This window comes from Bombyx mori, chromosome 15 (genome assembly GCF_030269925.1).
Source record: "Bombyx mori chromosome 15, ASM3026992v2".
In the NCBI taxonomy this organism is placed as follows: Eukaryota; Metazoa; Arthropoda; class Insecta; order Lepidoptera; family Bombycidae; genus Bombyx; species Bombyx mori.
This window is the reverse complement of record NC_085121.1, coordinates 534,258-555,275: the sequence shown is the minus strand read 5'-3', so window position 1 is coordinate 555,275 and position 21,018 is coordinate 534,258. Positions and strand designations below refer to the sequence as shown.

General features: G+C 35.2%; 5 protein-coding genes across 7 annotated transcripts in view; 3 read left to right on the top strand and 2 right to left on the bottom strand.

Annotated features, from left to right (window-relative positions):
* The first annotated feature begins 510 nt into the window (after positions 1-510).
* LOC101739833 (nudC domain-containing protein 1) lies at positions 511-3,021 on the top strand. The gene is made up of 2 exons (XM_004928650.5): positions 511-2,003; positions 2,512-3,021. Exons 1-2 carry the CDS (start codon positions 761-763, stop codon positions 3,003-3,005), a joined length of 1,737 nt encoding a protein of 578 aa, XP_004928707.1. The 5' UTR covers positions 511-760; the 3' UTR covers positions 3,006-3,021.
* Positions 2,885-5,786, bottom strand: LOC101739603 (box C/D snoRNA protein 1). 2 transcript variants are annotated; one of them, XR_009974931.1, is made up of 6 exons: positions 5,486-5,786; positions 5,130-5,406; positions 4,653-4,968; positions 4,394-4,546; positions 3,357-4,002; positions 2,885-3,094 (listed from the first exon to the last, which is right to left on the bottom strand). XR_009974931.1 is itself a non-coding variant. In XM_004928649.5 (5 exons), exons 1-5 carry the CDS (start codon positions 5,533-5,535, stop codon positions 3,713-3,715), a joined length of 1,086 nt encoding a protein of 361 aa, XP_004928706.1. In that variant the 5' UTR covers positions 5,536-5,786; the 3' UTR covers positions 2,885-3,712. The 2 variants fall into 2 exon arrangements, 1 of the variants encoding a protein (XP_004928706.1); XM_004928649.5 differs by having other exon boundaries at positions 2,885-4,002.
* Positions 5,787-6,982: 1,196 nt separating this feature from the next.
* Positions 6,983-7,605, top strand: LOC101739971 (PAXIP1-associated glutamate-rich protein 1). Its single transcript, XM_004928651.5, has one exon. The coding sequence runs from the start codon at positions 6,983-6,985 to the stop codon at positions 7,430-7,432; it is 450 nt and encodes a 149-aa protein (XP_004928708.1). The 3' UTR covers positions 7,433-7,605.
* LOC101740103 (pseudouridylate synthase TRUB2, mitochondrial) lies at positions 7,596-10,516 on the bottom strand. The gene is made up of 5 exons (XM_004928652.5): positions 10,044-10,516; positions 9,648-9,839; positions 9,099-9,315; positions 8,619-8,755; positions 7,596-8,206 (listed from the first exon to the last, which is right to left on the bottom strand). The coding sequence occupies exons 1-5, from the start codon at positions 10,165-10,167 to the stop codon at positions 7,956-7,958; spliced, it is 921 nt and encodes a 306-aa protein (XP_004928709.1). The 5' UTR covers positions 10,168-10,516; the 3' UTR covers positions 7,596-7,955.
* A 1,449-nt stretch (positions 10,517-11,965) lies between these two features.
* The window catches only part of LOC101745243 (uncharacterized), an 86,164-nt gene continuing 77,111 nt past the window's right edge, over positions 11,966-21,018 (top strand). Inside the window, exon 1 of one of the 2 annotated variants that reach the window (XM_038015819.2) lies at positions 11,966-12,307. The gene's annotated coding sequence lies outside the window, so the exon portion shown is untranslated. The remainder of the gene's footprint in view (positions 12,308-21,018) is intronic. The other variant, XM_038015821.2, reaches the window with a different exon arrangement.

The window sequence follows — 21,018 nt, the reverse complement described above, 5'->3', positions numbered from 1 at the left end:
ATTAAACAGTTAATAAACCATCGTTATTACACATTTAAACCTGAAGAAACACTAAATAGACAAAATAAAATAAATCTCACAACTTCACTCCTCGCGTTTCCGCCTTTCTTCCTCCGCCGCGGCGTCACCGTCCTTTGTATTGGAATATTTACAATGGTCAGGTCAGTTTGTTACTGCCAGGGCCTATATATATATATTAATACACAATATCAATATAATAACAATATAATTTATTTACATTTTACACTGTTGTATGATTAAACATAGAATATTTACAACATGCAGCTTACCATAGAATTAAACACATTAAGAATTTTATTTATTTTTTATTTATGTAGTATCGCATTACTCGTAATATTAACTTCGAAAATTAATGGCTACCTTTTTTTGTAAGAATAAAGCTCATTTCATTTTATTTCATTTCATGCCATGTTTCATATTAATCAAGTTCATTTCATTTCATTTCATAAAATAAACATAAAAAAAATATATATAAAATATTACGTTGTATCAGTTGTATAGTACGATACCGTTGCCTTTCCGTTTGGAAAAATAAAATATACTACTACTGACTACTCATTAAAAAGTGTTTATTCTATGCTCATTTTTATGAAAAGTAGGAAGTAGAGGTAGATACTGAAAAGTGGAACTTTATTATAAATTATGTACATTACATAGGTACATACCTATTTGTGAAAATTGAGAATACTTTTAAGCATTGTTAGGTTAGTTTAAATAGAAAATAATCGAAAACTTCAAAATGTCATCTTCCCTCGTAGAATTACGACCAAACAGACGTCTACTGGAATTAGACTTCGAAGGATACAAATTAAACTTACAAGCCCTACCCCACTATAGCTTAGAGCTAGCTTCTCCCGTGGATAAAGTTTATCCCGACGATGTCCAGTACTCTTTCGTTCACGCAAAACTTTTTGCACTACATAACCATCTAGTCCTTGATTATTGGGATTATTCGTTCAACTATTATTACATTGACAAAAACCAGCAAGTAAGACATGTTACCTTTGAAAATATAAATCACACATTCCAAAATAATATTGTTTATGATATCCCAGCCCACATTGAAAGGAAACCAGGTCATTTCAACCCTTCACTGACATTTCCTGCAAGTAATTTAGCAGTAGTCAGTGATGGTACAGGAATGTTACACATAGTCGACACAGGACCAAGAAATAGGTCTGCTGGTAGGAATCAACTCTGGCATACCCTACAATCCAGCTTAATACTCGGAGAGAACAAGTACTTTGTTATTGTTGATGCACGAATACAAGAGAAGAAAAATACTGAAACTTTGCATTGCTTACTTCAATCAGTTCAACAAAATGAAAAACATTTTGAGTCTGTTCTTACTTGGGTGTCCTTTGATAATGATGGAGAGTCTTGGAAGCAGATGAGTTTCAGACAAGTACAAGGAAAGGGTATAGTGCACTATGCCGCCATAGAAACCAGCTGCAGTGCTTTGTATGTTGCATCGGACAATATCTTTAAATTTACCATGGATTCTGAAACAGAGATTACTCAGAAAAATCAAAGGATGGAATCGAGAAAAATTATTTACACATGGCTTCAGACATCAGAGGATGTAACAGTCACGTTAAAATTAGAAGAAAAATACAATAAGAAACATTTCCATGTGTTAGTTTCACCAATTACCATCAAAGTGAGTTATGCTGGAAAGACATTTGTGGAGGGAAAACTAAAGCACAACGTGGACAGTAATTTGACTACATGGAATGTTCAGGAAGATGGTAAAGTTGATATTCTAATTACAAAATCTGATAGTATGTTATGGGATGAATTAATTGAAGGAGGGGATCCCAATGGTGAACAGATAGTAGACGCAAATTTAGTAGAAGAAGCACACCAAAGACTAGCACATTTATGTTCTGAAACAGAAGCTACCAGTGAACAGTCAGTGCCAGGGTTCTCAACACAAGAACTAGAAGAGTGTGATGCTGCTTCTGAAGAAGACACTGTGTTAGGTATGAAAATAAATCACATTATTTCTTATTGACAAACGGGCTCATCTCCTACATGTTTTTGATATTTGACAGTAGCCCATATGGGCTTCTATATGGAAACTGAGGTTAAAGTCTCACTTGTATTAAAATGCTTGAAATCAAAACTCAATGATTGTAGGGTGGTAGTCCCAAACCCGTACAATAGGTTGACCACAATATGTCAATTTTTCTACTTTAACAATATGTCAATTTACTCACCCGTACTCAGCCCACCTGGTGTTAAGTGGTTACTAGAGCCCATAGACATCTACAACGTAAATGACCTACCTTGAGCTATGAGTTCTAAAGTCTCCGTTTTTACAATATAATGGCTGCCCCAATCATCAAACCAAAATGTATTACTGCTTCACACCAGAAATAGGCAGGTGGCTACCTACCCGTGCGGACTCACAATACTTCCTACCACCAGTAAACTTACAATTTCTACAAAACAACTAATTTAAAAAATTGTATTATTATTTTATTACAGTAAGGCTTGATGCTACTAATCATGAAATCACACATCGGATACCATTAAGTGTTCACCAATACCTCTTCAGTGTAAGATTGGAAACTCAAGAAGTCCCAGCATTAGCCTTAAGACAAGATGTAGATGCTTGCATATGGCAACCATACTCTTTACTAGTAAACACAGAAACCTGGCCTGTGACCCATCAAGGGACATTATCTGCATTTGGTTATGTTCAGTCTTCAAAACAAAATAGAAAATTTGTTACATGTCCTCCTAACTTCTCATACAGTGTTGTATGTGAATCTGAGAGACATATATTCATTTATCGAAGTACTGGTAACCAAGATTCACAACTGAGAAAACGTACAGGAGGAATGATGAAAGCCATAAAAGTGGGACAACAAAATTTATTCAACATTGACAAATATGGAGAAGTTTTAGGAATTAATGCTACAAATGAGTATTTATTTATATTGACAGAGAAAACATTAGTGGCTATTGAAGTGCAATAAAAATATGTTTCATTGATATAGTATGTATTATTATTGCCATCTGTTTCCATAATTTTAAGGAAAATCAAGTTAATGAATGACACAGTTATCTGAACAATTTTTTTTTTTTATTGCTTAGATGGCTAGACGAGCTCACAGCCCACCTGGTGTTAAGTGGTTACTGGAGCCCATAGACATCTACAATGTAAATGCGCCACCTAAGGTCGCGCTAAGGGCGTAAAGGCGTTCTAAGGTCTCAGTATAGTTATAACGGCTACCCCACCCTTCAAACCGAAACGCATTACTGCTTCACGGCAGAAATAGGTGGGGTGGTGGTACCTACCCGTGCGGAATCACAAGAGGTCCTACCACCAGTAACTGTGATCCTCCATAACAAATAGTCATAGTACTATGATTTTCCAGAGTGATCCACCAATGTATCCACAGGTACTCTGACAGGAGTGAATGATATAAAAGAATGGGCATTCATTAGTCTTGGGAATGGTTCCTAGCCAGTTAGTCTTGCATTTTACTAGGGGATATTGCATTGAAAGTGGATGACATCTAACTTTAAAGTTCCTTAAGTTCCTTAAGTTTTTTTTTTTGTCCAGACGGGCAGAGGTGATCTGGTTTTCACAACATTAATTTACCTATCCACCTTGAGGCACGAGGTAAATGTCAACTAAACTGTCCCAGTGAACATTTTTATAACAATAATAGGAAAATTTTCAACTTTTTTCTGTTTCACTTTCATTATCACTATCCTCAAGACTTTCTTCAGATGAGTATCCAGTAGTAAACAAGAGATTTTTTGGTTTCTTCTTTCGTTCTTCTTTTATCTCCTTCTCTAATGCCATCCTTTTTTCTTTTGCAATTTTCTCTGTTAATAATTCTCTTGGTCTTTTTCTGTGATTTTCTTTGATATATTTTTCTTCATTAGTAATTCCATTAACTGAATGATTATCTTGTTTTATTTCTTTAACAAGTTTATTAGCTTCTATCTCTTCAAATTCGTCTTCTGCAAATGTTTATTAATTATGAAATCTCACTATTTTGATTAATGTCTAAAAAAAACCACCAACCAACAGGAATGGAACTAAATGTTTTATACACCAAATGTTTATTTATTTAGATAAATTAATTTTTAAATACCATTCACACTCAGTAATAATTTTAGACATTTTGAAGGTTTTTTTTTCATTCAATACATTGTGGCTCTAGCAGAAAATTTGCATCTATAAGTGCACATATTTGTCAAAGATATAGTCAAATTATAAGGAATATAAGCAAAAAAACCGGCTGAAAAGGTGTTTGAAAGTTATTCAAATTGTCAAATTAAGATTAATGTCAAATCCCACAATACTGAGCCATTATTAACACCACATCCCTTAAAAATAAGTATATATTACCTGGTGTAATGATCTCAAAATTATATGCATGATCTTTTAAAACAATGAAAATTATGGGAAATTCAACAATACATTTCCCAGACAGATTCTCAGCTAAAGATTCACTTGGATCTAGTTCAAAGAATTTCTTGGCTGATCCTTTAACTTTTTCGGCTGTAAATAACAAAAACAACAAATGATTTACTAATCAATTAAAAGATTTGTAAAAAATTATTCAACCTTTTACTGATAATTATCAATGGAGAGTTTTTTTAATTACCTTTAAGTAAAATTTTAAGACCACTAATTCCAGCTGCCTTGTAAAATGATAGTGATTTTGATCCTTCAAAAGGCACATCACAGTTAATATATTTATCCAACAGATGAGATAGCTTTTTCTGTTCAGGGCACTTTTCATCAACATATTTTATAGGTTCTTTGTCGACATTAGGAAATATCCATTCGACTCTCCAATTTATTAGGTTACTTTTATAATTGTATCTTGTAGTGTTATTTTTATGTCTTGTAAAATTTTGTGCTAAAAACTGAAGCACAATACCCCGTTGGCGTGCAGCCATTTTTAATTTGAATAGGTGCTGTGGACAAATACATAAAATATGATACATATGATACATTTACGTTGTAAATGTCTATGGGCTCTGGTAATCACTTAACACCAGGTGGGCCGTAAGCTCGTGCACCCATGTAAGCAATAAAAAATGTATAAGAATTGAGATTTTTCTATTCATAAACTTACAATTGGTAAATCCTTATCGATTCTTGTGAACCTCTTCTTATCGTCTCTCTTGACTCCCCAAACAAACCTCGCGCATTCTTCTAACAGCCGGTAGTCACTCAGGAGATCAGTATCGGTAAAATCTTTCATTCTTATAAACTTTGTCCGATCTCTTATACCATCACATTCCAACTCTTTTTTGTGGATTCTCACGCAGTTTAAGCAACATGTCTTAACTTCGCATTTAGGACATGTGTATAGTGCTTTATTAGCCGCACAAACTTCGCAGTCACCAAGTCTGAGGTAATATTTTAGGTTATTATTACTAGGGAGGTTGAATTTCATATTCATAGAACAAGATTATTATGATTATTTACCTTGAAAGCCCATCTTGGCTCAGTTCATCACAGTCTGAGTCTGCAGACATATTGTTAATTATTGTTTATTAAAATTTCAGTAGATCTCTGATTTAGTCCACAATCTTAAATTCTACAAGTGTAACATAAATAATCTAACGATCTAAGAAAAACAATAGCCATTAGTAAGCGTATAATAGCATTATCCAATAGCCAGTATTTTCTAACCTTAATTATTTTTCTCAAATATTAATCTAATCTATGGTAAATTTAGTTTAAAATCGTGTTTAATCTATGTTTAATCTATGGTAAATTTAGTTTAAAAAATATTAAGTAATAGACTTTTTGGCGGGAACGCGAGGAGTGAAGTTGTGTGATTTGTTTTATTTTGTCTATTTAGTGTTTCTTCAGGTTTAAATGTGTAATAACGGTGGTTTATTAACTATTTAATATCTGTAAAAATGTACAAATGTGGGAAAATGAAACAAAGGCGCTGGACGTAACTTCTCGGGATCCTCCAAAAGTCCAATAAAAAATATCAGTAAATGATCACCATTTTACTGAGATTATATTTCATCCCATTTTATGAAGTCGTCGTGGCCTAAAGGATAAGACGTCCGATGCATTCGTGCTGAGCGATGCACCGGTGTTCGAATCCCGCAGGCGCGTACCAATTTTTCTAATGAAATACGTACTCAACAATGTTCACGATTGACTTCCGCGGTGAAATAACATCGTGTAATAAAAATCAAACCCGCAAAATTATAATTTGCGTAATTACTGGTGGTAGAGGACCTCTTGTGAGTCCGCACAGGCAGGTACCACCGCCCTGCCTATTTCTGCCGTGAAGCAGTAATGCGTTTCGGTTTGAAGGATGGGGCAGCCGTTGTAACTACACTGAGACCTTAGAACTTATATCTCAAGGTGGGTGGCGCATTTACGTTGTGGATGTCTATGGGTTCCAGTAACCACTTAACACCAGGTGGGCTGTGAGCTCGTCCACCCATCTAAGCAAAAAAATTAAAACCCATATCATCTCATCTCATTTCTTTTTATGCCATGTTTCATATTAATTAACACATTAATTATATTAGCTTCATTTCATTTCATAATATCATTTTTCATATAAAAAATATATCTATCGACGCTTGAAAGGCAAACGTGACTAAGTAACAATGCGTGAACTTTACAGTAGACGAGAGTAACGAATCTAGCTGTAGGATTGAAATGATTTTAATAGATCTAGAAATATATTTTTTTTGCGCATCGAATATGGTTATTGCCTATCATTTATGTATAAAGCAGTTATTGTCGCTTAGTCACGTTTGCCTTTCAAGCGTCGATATAATATATATTATACAAGATTAGGTTGTATGGTACGACACCTCTGCCTTTCCAGGTAGAAAAATAAAACTACTACTTTTAATGACAATTGACATCAATTGACAAATGTATGTAATAGTAAATAGGTAATAGGACTACTTATTTAAATGCTTACATATATGAAAAACAAATAACATGGAAACCGAGATTCAAGGAGACGATTGGGATATCCCTTGTTCAGATGACGAACTGGCGAAAAACGGCGTTTTTATTGGAAAAAGCTGGATGCCGGAACCGGCCGAATTAGAGGAACTTTACAAAAACATCGACAAAAAGGGTATATTAAACCTAGAATGGAAATGTCCAGGACGCAGGCAACCATCTCCCGTGCCTGTCAGCAAGGAAAACCAGCCTGAGTTACCTCAATCGCCAATCCGGGAAGAAAAGTCAGACTTTGATTTCATGGATGAGGTTAGTTCATTGCGGCTGCGGGTAAGACGGGAAGGGGAAGACACGTTGAGAGGTTCTGCTAAGAAAAAGACAACTTCTTTTGATGGTATTCTTTCGAATATGATAAGGCATAAAAGAATAGAGCAGATGGAAAAACAAGCGAAAACATCACCCTCAACTACTTCAAGTAACTAAGATACACAAAAAATTACTACTTAGTTGCAGGACTATCTTATTATTTAGTAGTTGTTTAATAATAAAAAGTTGTTTAAATTTGGTTAAAAAAATTGGAAACCACCAGCATTTACGATTCTGTGTTCATTTGTTATTTTTAAGGTATATTTATTTAATAAAAACCTTTTCATTAACTTAGAAATTTATTTACAAATGTACAGTGGTTTACCTACTTAGGTCTCTGATTAGTTTGTGAATTAATTCTACAAAGAAGTAATAATCTTGCATGATTCAAGAACTACAGCTCTCAATGTGGTAAAATGCTTTTTGATTTTGTTTTATGTAAATGTAATCAATTATATACATTGTTCATTTAAATTAACACTTTAACTTCATGTCTTAAGATAGTTTGTGGCATATCAGTTGTAATGTCCATGCTTTGGTTAATGCTCAAGTTAGAGTGGACTGTCCTTAAAAAAATTATTGACACAATGGACACAGCCAAACTATAATTACCAAATACCTTTCCTTCATTAAGGACCATCTAAATGCTCAACACTGCTGAAATAGGTCTCATTAGGTTTTCATTCTCCTCTAGGACCTTTCGACATCTGTTCATATTATCAACAATATATTCTAATTTCCAATGCTTCCTCAATAATGCATATTCAAGATCGAATTTTCCTTGCCTTATGCATTGTACTCCGGTACAGTGAGCAGATGTCTTTAGTTGTACTCCAAGGTCATGAACTAGAGTCCACAGGTATTTTTCATATTCATTGACAGCATGTATCTCTAAAAATTGTTATATTTTTGGATTAGTATCTGCCCTTTCTGTCTAACAAATAAGGCTTATTGTATTTCAATATTTGAAACATAAAGAGTTAAAGATCTCCTTTGTGCTCTTAGACAACCAGAACAAAAATATGATCCTTCCAGACAGTAGTGCAGTGTATAGTGAGTTCATATGGCTAGGTATTATTGCACTCTCTTTATTTTAGATGTGAAGGAGTAATGCAATTCCATCTTAAAGAGTGGGAAGGTCATTTTGCAAATCATTTGAGAAATGTTGAGGTGGGTAGTGGTATTTATATTGAGCTATCTATGGGCCCAGGTAACCATTTAACATCATGTGAGCTTTTTTCTCCTTGTGAAGCAGTAAAATATAAACAATGTGGTATGATTTAAAAGTTAATTGTAATACAACCTAAAGTAAAATTAGGTGAATCAAAATGGACACATTTGATGCCATAGAGAACTGGAATTTTGGAGTTAGCCGGTCTGATTGGTCCTTCTACTGCTAGATCATACATTGTCTGAGAATCCATGTGTACACCCGATAACCTGAAAGGTAAAAGAAATTATGGACAAACTTAGTGTTGTCAGTATATGCAAATGAAAATTACACTTTTTATCTGCTTGTTTTATTTTTTAATTTCATTTTTATGTACTTTGATAATGTGGTGTAGGTATATTCAGGCTTTCACTTTCATATATAATGATCAAGCATCTAGTGTATCAGTGGCTACTGCTAATCTGCTTACTCATGCTTATAATAAAAACAGAATGGAATGGCTGGACTAGATCATTAGTCAAGTTGTAAATAGTGACGGTTAAATTTGTACTTGTAATTTATGCTGAAGAATCTATCCTGAAGATTTTACACATCTAATTTATGTATACTTACTCATACATAGCTTTTTGGTGTGCTGCCTGCATATGGGCAACTACTCTGTCTATCTTCTCTCGACTAACGTGTTTGTGCATAGAACGTTCAACAGTCTTGCCATTCCAAAAATATGTGTCAGTAGCTTTACCAAGTTGCCCATGAAGTTTGTATGCTCTTGGGAGTCTTGCTGTGTTCAACAGATAGGTCAGTTTTGTACCTTCATTAATGCCTAACACTAAAAGCAAAAAAATAACAATTGTCACACTTAGTGAAATTATATAGTGATAGTGAAATATTTTCTTCTCTAAAAAAATTTTCACTAACAAACCAAAAGAAGTTAAATTAATACATATATATATCTAATTTATATTTATATATGTTTTGTTGGTAGCCTGATCTCAATAAACCAAGCTAATTAAGTTATTATGTTGTCATTGATCTCAGACAAGTGAACAAATTTCCTGGTTGGACACCATTTGAAAAGAACCTCAAATTTTTAGTGTGTTATAAGTTTAAAAAAGTAACATTGTATTCGAGGTAGGTTTCTTCACATAAATGTTAACTTACACAGAACTCCACTGCTGAAGAACCCTAAATGAGTAGCCCAGCTGCAGCGAAAGTCTTCGTTTATGAACCTAGGACCACAGGCTAGAGGGTTGTCTGCATAGTTAGGCACCAAACACACACTCATCGGTTCGTTTGTGGCCCCTATAATCTCCACTCTTTTCTCTTGAGGACCATTTGGTAATGCATTCAAGTCTGGAAAAAAAATAGTTTTGCTTCAACTTGGATGGGCTTTGGTCATTTTTATGGTCAGATCGTCTCTCGTCAACTAATATCTTTGACATCGAGAATTCAAAATCTTTAAATTTTATATTCGTTTACGATTAAAGTAAATCTAGGTGAGGTGTATAATATTGTTTAGTTATATACGTGAGATTTAACATTAGTTAGAAAACTAACCTCTACATAAATGAGTTATAATTGTATGCTGCACTTGTTTAATGGTGACACATGGTGGTTTGTAAACACAAACCAAGCCATTTAAAGCTTTATACGCCAATGCTCCAGTACATAATTTCGCCATTTATCATGCCAGTTCCCAACAAAGTTCTCAGTTGAACAAAATAATCAAACTTCAAATTTTTCAAAACATCTTCGTTTTCGGTTTGATTTTTTCAATTGAACTGGTAAAGGGAGAGTAGCACACACAGCTTTCTCGATTTGAAAATTAAATAATTATGGGAGCATTTCGAGAACTTCATGTTGTTAAAACGTTCCATTATGACTTAATAATTTAAATATTGTCAGAAGACTGTTGAATACACGTTCTGTTAAATATACATCATTTTTTAAATTACACTGCATTACTATTTATTAGCAATATCTTCTTTATCATGAGACCAACAAACGTCGGTTTCTGGACACAGGGGTCCATTACAGATAACATCCACTGGATTCCCGCGACCTTTATGCCGGCCACTGACATTCGTACAATGTACGAATATTTGCGCGCATGTGAAGGGCCGTCAAACATTTATTCGCAAACCTAGCGGCGCGGCTGTGCAAATGGGTTCGCATACTCAATTTGCGAACCCGTTTGCGCTTCCTTCTACACTTGTTTACGAATGTCTCACGAATTTCTCCTCCTTTTTAATTCGTCAATAGAACATTGAAGAGAAAAAGAGTTTTTAATTCTTTCCCAGACATCATTAACAGCCATGCTGTTTTTATGGGATTTCTTTTGATGAAGATACGCTACACAGTAGACGTCCCGAACTATGAAAATGGCGTATAGTATACGTCCGTTACCTTCGCAATCGTCGGCGCAACTGGGCAAGCGAATGTGTGGGAGACTACGCGAAGGTTCGAGGTTCGCGCGCTTTGATGTCTGTTAAAAAACCGACACAGCTTGGAAAACCACGAATGCAGCGAAAACTTTGCATAATCATTCGCAAATGTCGTCCCACACTTGCGGGTTTGCGTATTCGTGAGCATGTGAGTGACCGGTGTTAGTATATTGTCGGATCACCTTCTGGGAGTCATAAAAAAGCTGTCACTCGGTGCGCGATCACCATTCACGCAAATACTTTTTTGTTTTAATTTTATTCTATTATGGAGTTTTTTTATGATTCGTCTGAAAATAGAGATTGCCTAATTAGTTGTATGTTTGACGATTTTTTTTCTATTTAAGCTGTTATTGTAACGTTCATGCCAGAGGGAGCTGTTGATAGCCGGAAACCAAGTGATTTTGGTGGAATACTGACAATGCCAGCACTAAACAAAAAAATGTGTGCGTGTACTAGTGTACACACGTAAGAAGTGAAACTTGTTTATGGCCTTATTTTTCGAAAAATGATCTACATGCAACTTTCTAGAAATTGGTTAAATAAAGTTAAATTAGATAAAGTTTAAACAAAAGGATTTTATTATCATAGACATGAATACAAAAAAGTTAAATTAGATAAAGTTTAAACAAAAGGATTTTATTATCATAGACATGAATACAAAACAGATGGCGCGTAACGGAAAAAAGTGACGCGTAACCGAAAAATGTGACGGTAAATTTTTTTCCAACGCCGATAAGGAAGTTTCACTTCAAAAATCCTAAGGCGTTCAAAACTAAACTTTTTCATTTTTTTGTTCAAACGTGGTTTCACAAGAATACTCGGAGGTATTCATTATGACGATGATGATGACTCGGAGGTAGGCATTGCTAACTTTTGTACATGACTACAATAAAAATTTTGAATACATAATTTTGGAGTATTTGTAAATGTGTATCTTAAACTTCGGGAGACAATTTTTTTTGTATTAATTTTACTCTTATTTTATTAAATACTAAGGCAGATGGTATAAGTACTAGCACTAAAGAACAGCTGACATACCTTGTTCTATGTATTGTTTCTTCAAATAATCTGTGATCATAAATGTCAATTGTCATTGTCACGTCGTCACGATTTACTCAACATGTCAGTTGTCTTTTAACTACCTAGACGGGAGCGGCGAGCAATGGCCGATTGAAAGTCTCGCCACCGTTGATATCACTCGACGGCATACGTGTTCCATTATTGTGTTCCAACAGGAATTAATTCTTCCCGTGTTTTATTATATACAGTAAGAGTTAAAAAATTTAATACGTTGTGGTTTTATGAATAGTGTAACAGTTTAATGTGTAGGTGTTCGTGAATTCGTCGGACTCTAGTTTCGTATGAAACCATTGAACTGTAAGTTGAATGATTGGATTATTTTTATTACTTGTTGATTTTGTAATTCAGTTTCGTCAGAAATTTTCTTTAGACGTTTTATGAGTATTGAACATGGTTTCCATTTTTTCAGTTTTATTTCGCCTGACCCTAATGTTTACTTCCAAACACAGCTTACATACATACGACTTATAGCAAGACACGCGCCTCATTAACTTTTGATTTACTTACTACATCTATTACGAAAAAAAAAGTAAATTTATAATTTATTCAATTTTCTAAATTTAAAAAAGAAATTGAACAAAACAAATAATTAAGGGACCATGTACTACATTTTTTTTAAAATCTAGCAACAATTATAATTATCACCTGTTAAATAATGTATGTTGTAAATATTCATGCTTTATCACTCCACACCAATTGTGCAATATCAGCAATATATATATTACTAAGCACTTATTGGGGTTATTAATATATAAACACACATTAATTTCACGGCACAAGAAGTAAACTGGTATATCAATAGAAATCTCATAGTAATTATTTTTGAATTTGGCATACTTTATGTATTCTTATAATTGTAAATAAAACAAATATTAGCTTAAATCATTGAACTTCATTAAATCTCTGATTCCTAAACACCTAATATCTTTTAATTGAGGAATAAAACAGTACATAAATTACTATTAACTATCTAAAAAATTTCTCTTAACAATTTTCTCATTAAGGGCACATTTAATGTGAAAATATATTTTTGGATTTTCGCATTAAATATGCACACAATATATTATAATGTATTGGATTAATTGCAGTGAAAACATTTCTCAAAACCCTAACAAAGTTACAAAGTGAGTGATGTTTCATTTAAATGATCATAAACATGTTTTGTATATAGTCTAAAATCAAATAATATTGTCAACTTGTTCACAAAAATTTTAGTGTGATGAATGGGTAGTTGCCAAGCATCAAGAAGCATTTATCCTTTTTGTTATTGGTGGACATTTATTTGCAGTTTATGACTTTTTTGGTATGAAAGAGAACATGAAGAGAATTGACAAGGGATTGTAAGATATTGCCACGTATAATCATCACACATAAGATATATCTCTGAAATATTAATGTATCAATTTGAAATAAATTCTGATGAAGTAGTCACAAAAATATTTCTTCTTTCTGATGGTATTTGTTAATAAGACAATAATGAATAAAATTATTGGATCCTTGATATGTGTAAAAGAAACGTAAGGTGCAAGATTCTATTATACAGATTGGTCGAGCTAAGGAAATTGTATTATAGTGTAGAAAAAAGAGTTATATAGGTGATGCAATTAGAAGTCTTCTTCTTTTTCTTCACCTTATTCCACTACTACTACTAGGGCTGGTGCAACTAATTTTTCTCTTGCATTCTATTCTATCAGCCTTCATCTCAACACTAATTCCTCTCTCTCTCTCCCTCATATCGTCATTCACACACTTCATCCATGTCTTCTTCGGTCGATTAGAAGTGAATTTGGCAATAACGTCAAACTAAAATATGGTTTTGTTTCGTCAAAATTAAAGCAAGTTATTATAAGATTTTTAGGGTATTAATGGTTCTGTCATACACCACCAAACAGCCAAATAGATGATTCAGGGTTGATGATTCTGATGTTTAAAAAAAAAAGTACTTTGGTACATTTTGCTTTTGCATTAACTTATGCTATCAATTTTTTCTTGTGAAAAGAAAACACCCAAACATGCAAATATGCAGTAGAAGCCTTTCGTTTTTAATTTTTTTATTTGATAAGTCTTGAGACTTTTCAGTATGTTTTCTACATTATAGCCAAGTGGATCCTTTCTTTGATTGTTCCTATAATGTATTCATTCATCTCAAATGTTTTAATAATTTTTATATATTTGGAAATTTGTGTATTGCATGCAATGTCAGTGCACCTTTGCCAGGAAGTAAGATAGTAGTTAGTGGTAGTAGTAATAGTAAAATGGAAATACTATTATAAATTCTTGTTGTTTTTTTTTATATTTGTTAGGTGGGTGAACGAGCTCGCGGCCTGTCCGATGCTAAGTGGTTACCGGAGCCCATAGACATCTACAATGTAAATTCCGCCACACACCTGAGATATGAGTTCTATGGTTTCAGTATAGTTACAACAGCTACCCCACCCTTTAAACCGAAACGCATTACTGCTTTCCAGCGTAATGCTGTTTATAGCGTTATTCGTAGCGTAATTCCACGTTTTGAATTCTATTTACATGCGGCTCGCGTACTACACCGCAATACGAAACGATCTGTTCAAAACTCTTCAATTCGTTTGTTCGTTGTCGGTATGTGAGGCCCTCTCCCAGACCAACGGTCGTCTCCAAGGCTGTCGACGTGTACGCAAAACGCGCCAAGGTTACCCCGTTTCAACACCGAAGGCCGATCATCGGATCGCGCCTCACGCATCTCTCATATTGATGAAACGGATGTGATTTGGATTTTTAATGCCTCATCACATCACATTTTCCTCGTCGGACGTCCGAGAAATAATAAAATACAATATCATTTTCTTTAAAAATTAACATAAATTATTTTACCTGCCGTTTTCATGGGGTTAACGTACTGACTCTTCACGGAACTGGGTAATCCTTATAAAGTTTAATTTGTATTAATTCTTGAAATGATAAGAGCACTACACAAATATTAGCCAAATTTGAATTTACTGCGACTAGAGGCATAAGATACAGGATGAGACTAGAGGCTATTGTTATATCCCATCATGCGTCCGTGTATCCGCTATTTTCTTATTTATTGACTTATTTATTTTTTATTTAGTTATTACACTTCATGTAAAATTTACATTGGCGGACTTGATGTCTAAGACATTCTCTTCCAGTCAACCAAAGGTAGTGCAGAGTAAATGAGTTATTTATCATCTCACTAATCTTATCTTCTCCTATCTTAAATAGAGGCTATTAAGTGTGCGAAGGCCCGCGCTGGTTATTGGCATCGCTTTATACATTTCAGGAGTGAAGCTATCACGCGTTCTGGTTTGTGTCTCTATTTAATTCAAATGAGACTGATTCCGTGTGTCCAAAGTGGCCGATGTCATTCACATGGTTTGGTTCTGGAAACAGCATAACACAAGATGCATATTGTGTGCTCGTCGCCTGTGCTAATAAAAAAATAGAACGAATGAAATATTCCATGGAACGTTTTCTTTTTATTCGTGCCACTAAATTCAATCAACGATATAATTAAAAGCTAGGCTTTAATCCGTAATGATGTCTCCATGCGACAAAGCTTCCTCGTTTGTCCGAGTATACAGTTTGAGCCATTTTACATCTGAACATCTGTGTGAATTCTCCTTGTCTTGTGCCTCCGAACCAACCGAGTTCTGTCGAACACATCTGGTTTTTATTATAATCGCTTACGGAATCAATGTCTTATCTGATTATATCTTTATTCTTTACATCTACAACTTAACATTCCATTTGTAATAATTTTATTGTCAGTTTGTTGTGAGCGTCAATATCTTTGGGTATTGGAAAAACAAAATGGATTTGTTTCACCTGCCATATTTTAGTCTTAATGAGTTAAATATAGTATGGCAACTCTGTTTTGTTGATGTTTTTCATCTGTGACATGTATGACTATATAAGTAACAATCTCTATAGCTACCTACATATTTGGGAACTATTGACTTGTTGGGAACCATTGACGTGATTATTAATTTCACTCGGACTTTTGTAATATGTCACGTGCCGTTCGATCAAATGTACAATAAATTGCCGCGCACTATTAGTTCTTTACTAAAGGCACAATTAGTAGCCTAATAGTAGCCTAACATATCGACATTGTGTAATTAGGCTGGGAGATGATTGCGTATAAATTGCTCGATCGCGAACCGGCGCGGCGTTGTCCAATCACAATAGAGCGGCGGCCGGTCACGAACCACGTTAAATCGTCGGAAGTTTGAAAATGAAAAAAATAAACGCGAAATTGAACGTGTTAAGTGCTTTTAATTATGTCTGCGAACAGCGAAAACCTCGGAATGTATTAGGGTTTTTAAAACTCCCAAGTAGGAAGGGGTTTTCTTAATTTACATGAATTGTATGTGTTCTGTTAGTATATAAAGCTGGAACATGGTAAAAGAGGTTACGTTCATATTCATAATACGATCATGATGACATGGTCCGTCGCGCTGCCAGTACATACTTGGCCTTGGGACCGCGGAAGCGCGCTTCATAGAATTCGCAATGTTCAATGTCAGGCCTGTCACCTAATTCCGACGCGGTACACCAATTCCAACTGTTAATTTAATTCCAATATTTACATTGGCACTTTGCAAATAATAAAATTCGCTTTTCGAAGGACAATTTCGGATATCGACACAATAATTTATGGTTTAGTTAACAAAATAATATATTCTTGGTCTAGGGATAAATAACAATGTTTACATATCGACGGCTCTGGAAGGAACTTCCCTGAACGGTGATTCTTAAACCCTATGCTACTTCCTTCTTCAAAAGAGATTTTAAAAAAAATAGCATCTGATTGTTTTGGTACCGATGATCTTTCGCCATCCGGTGGCCTCTCATTTGACCTCTGAGGCAATTAAAAACATAAAAAAATCGTACATTGCATAATAAGCGGACTAGTTTTAGATTTCAGCTAAATATACAAATGAATTGAGGATGACACGGGTGGGCTGCTTTAGGAAAATCCGTTTACGTAGGTGATTGGCGGGACGCCTGAAAGAACGTGTTTTGAATACTGGAGCTGGAAAATCGGGCGTAGATCACTAGCATAAAATACCAACATTGGGAGAACCGTGCTGACACTACATAAAAAATGCCAGCACTGTCAGTGTCAGATAGGTACACAATTTTTTAAATTACTTCGATAGGTCATTGTCAACACATGAATTAGTTTGGACCGCGGTATGTCTGTTTGGTCTACGATTTCGATTTTATATTTAAACGACACTGTGATATCTTTACTTAAATACAAGGTTTGCAATTAAAATCTGCTTTTATTAATCTTCATTGTTATCGCAAGCTGTCCGAGCCTCGAAGCGATATGTTCAGACAATACAGACAGACAATGTGCTTCATTACATGGTTTGCGTTTAAACCTAGTCTGGTCACGTGGCCACGTTAATGACTTTTTGCTCGATTTAAGGTAGAACCACATTGGACCGATATTATTATTATTATTTTTTAACTTTATTTATTTTTATCTGTGTACTAAAGAATTTATCAAATCAAAACAACACCAAAGGTCGCAATGGAAAAATTATATTGAAGAGATAAGATTTTACAAAAACTAGTAATTCGCTGATCATTGTAATTTAATTACGTTTTTTGGTGGCAAAATAGATTGTTTCGTAATTGCCGTTGGGTCGCCTATTGCCATACCGAAGGGACTTCGTTCAGTTTATATCGGTCGCTTCCAATATGGCACTGCCTTAATTCAGCACGTATCGTGCGTTTTTTGCTGAGAAGTAACAAGGTTCGTGGCTTGTATCATCTTTTATTGCGCCTCACGATGTTCGAAGGACGCAAATAAAAAAATATGTTTTACAGTATTGCGCTATAAGTATTTGTACTGAGCGAATTGATTGTGATGTTTGCAAAACGTGTACATATGTACTAACTACTATATGAAATTATTAAGCATTGGAGCGTATATCTTTATGGGCCTGTTAAAATGATTAGTACCAGAATTAATGTTGAAAACAGCGATGTTTTGTATTTTATTTGGATGCCCTATAAGTTCAATATTTAAGCAGCGAGGGTGACCTTTTTGAAAAAAAAAAAACTATGTTGATGTATTAATAGTGGTAAGACCTCTTGTCCTAGATGTCTATGGGCTCCGGTAACCACTTAACACGAGGTGGGCTGTGAGCTCGTCCATACATCTAAACAATAAAAATAAAAATTTAAGCGGCCCGCTCTACGTAACTACCCTTAACGCGTTTACAAAGATTCCTAAATAGGTAGGTACAATAAATATGATGACTGGTAATTCTTGGAATAACCTGTATGTCGACGTCAGGGTGGTTGCAGGCTTGTGATGTCACGGTGCTGACGTCAGTGCATCGAGTCGTGCCCACGGAGTTGAACTGATGAGATGTTCGATGATCTCATGGCAGGTAACTGGTCGACTTGTAAATAAATAATACATTTGAATAAGAGGTATTTACCTATGAAGTTGCTGTTTAACAATAATGGCCGTTTGAAATATAATTTATGTATCGCTGGCAATTAATTTTAAATTCAAAATAAATTTTATTTAAAAAATATGGGATTCTATTTTAAAGTTCGGTCATTTGTTTATTTATTTTTGTTTTCACTATATTTGCATATTTTTATCAATACGGACACGACAGATGTAGGAATAATTATGGAATACGATTCCATCGCGGTAGCAATGGCGGACTCATAACTCATACTCATAATGTATAGAGTGAACACTAAAACGCACGACTTGTTATTGGTTTGAACTTGAAATTATGATCTAAAAATGAGCCTCGTGGTCACCCGAAAACTGAAGTCAACAACGAAGAATTATAGGCGATAGTGGAAACTGACGATATTCAATCTAACGAGGAACTAGCAGCAGCTTTCAACATTAGCATCAAAACAATGTTGGTCCATTTGTTGTTTGGTTGTCTAATAGCGGTAAAATTCATTACATCTTCTTACTAAATAGCACTATACCCTAGTGTGTAGGTGAGAGCTCGGGGCTCAAACCGGAGGTGTTGCTAGCACTGGCCCTATCAAGAGCTGCGCTTCGCAGAATCTACCACCAGATCGGAAACGCGACACACTGAGTAAGTAGATCCGGCGAGAAACTCAAGTTCTTCACTGACAGCATTGCAACGTCATTAAAATTGAGCACTAGTGTTCACGATTGTCCGTCAGCGGAGAATTAACTTAACGCCCTCGTCGACGGCGTTGCTCATTTTCTGCTAACGTAGGCTATTCTAAAAACGATTACAAAATTGTTTGACTCATAACCGTGAACTTGACCCGGCACACAAAGCGGATCGTTCTCGCTCTATACCTCATTTTTTTTCGTGCAGTTTCAAACGAAGCGGGACAGGGTCGCGGATATATAGTTCGCTGTCGTGACGTGAACGCGACCGGCACGAAACAATTGACTCGTTATCATAGAACACGAGAGATCATTTGTATTGCTTAGATGGATGAACGAGTTCACAGCCCACCTGATGTTAAGTGATTACTGAAGCCCATAGACATTTACAACGTAAATGCGCCACCCACCTTGAGATATAAGTTCTAAGGTCTCAAGTATAGTTACAACGGCTGCCCCGCCCTTCGAACAGAAACAAATGACTGCTTCACGGCAGGGTGGTGGTACCTACCCGCGCGGACTCACAAGAGGTCCTACCACCAGTGAAAGGATGATTGATAGTATTGATAATATCCTAGTTGTGCACTAGTCGGTCGTTGTAATTTGCAAAAGGATAAGTTTGAATCCCAGTGCAGTTGGACTTACAGTCTGTCCACACGAAGATCTCGAGCCTTTGTAGATAAGACCAATATTATCTGAACAGATAAACGTGTGCAAATGCGATACGTACGCTTTATTTTAATTTGTTTATGTCCGACATTTTCAATACATAAGTATTAAAAAGCTGTAAAGATAATAAATAAACGCGAGTTCGTGTAAAATTTGTGTAAATTATGATACATTTAGTAACGCGGTTAAAGACGAAAGAGCATCGTGTAAGCGAATAGTGACAAAAATTTACGGAGAATACTTACAGTAAACTACTGGTGGTAGGACCTCTTGTGGTAGGTATCACCACCCTGCCTATTTCTGCCGTGAAGCAGTAATGCGTTTCGGTTTGAAGCGTGGGGCAGCCGTTGTAACTGTACTGAGACCTTAGAACTCATATTTCAAGGTGTGTGGCGGCATTTATATTGTAGATGTCTATGGGCTCTCCTCTTAACACTAGGTGCACTGTGAGCTCGTCCTTCTATACATATATGCAATAAATAAAAATAAAACCGTAGGAATATAGTAATGTCGGAACGGCTGAATAAGAAGGTGGAGAATGGAATCACCAGCCTGGTTTATTTCGTCACCTTGGCTACTTCTGTCGGATACCAATCCTGCGTGCCACTCCAGAGTAAGACTGCTATTATTACGATGCAGTCACAAAAAGCCTTCCCCTGTCCTCGATAAAAAATTTAGACGCATTTCGATGTGTGTAATAATTATGTTGCATTGCTTTATTAAAGCAATTTTTTATTAAAGCAATTTTCTCTTGCAAAACTTATCTTTACCGTTTTGACCTTATTTTTTTATCGACGAGTACGATGTATGTACCTACAATATAAAATGTAGGTTAATGATTGAATCAAGCGTAATTGAAATATAACGATAACGGGATCCTCTCCAATTACACAGTTGCAAACATAACTAACTAATTATGGTTTCATATCGTCTTCGCATTATTCATTTTATAATTTCAATAAATTATTTTGAAAGGTCAGACAAAACTATAAAGACGATTCACGCATAGTTAGTCACAGTTCGCTAAGTAAATTTTTTTTCCTACCTAAACTGATAGTCTTGAGAGGCTATTTCACCGTAACCTTAACTAGTAGGTGAGCTCACGGGGCTCAAACCTGACGACGTTGCTAACACGAACTCTAGCAAGAGCCGTGCTTCGCAGCATCTACCACCGGATCGGAAACGCGACCAACTGAAAAGATCC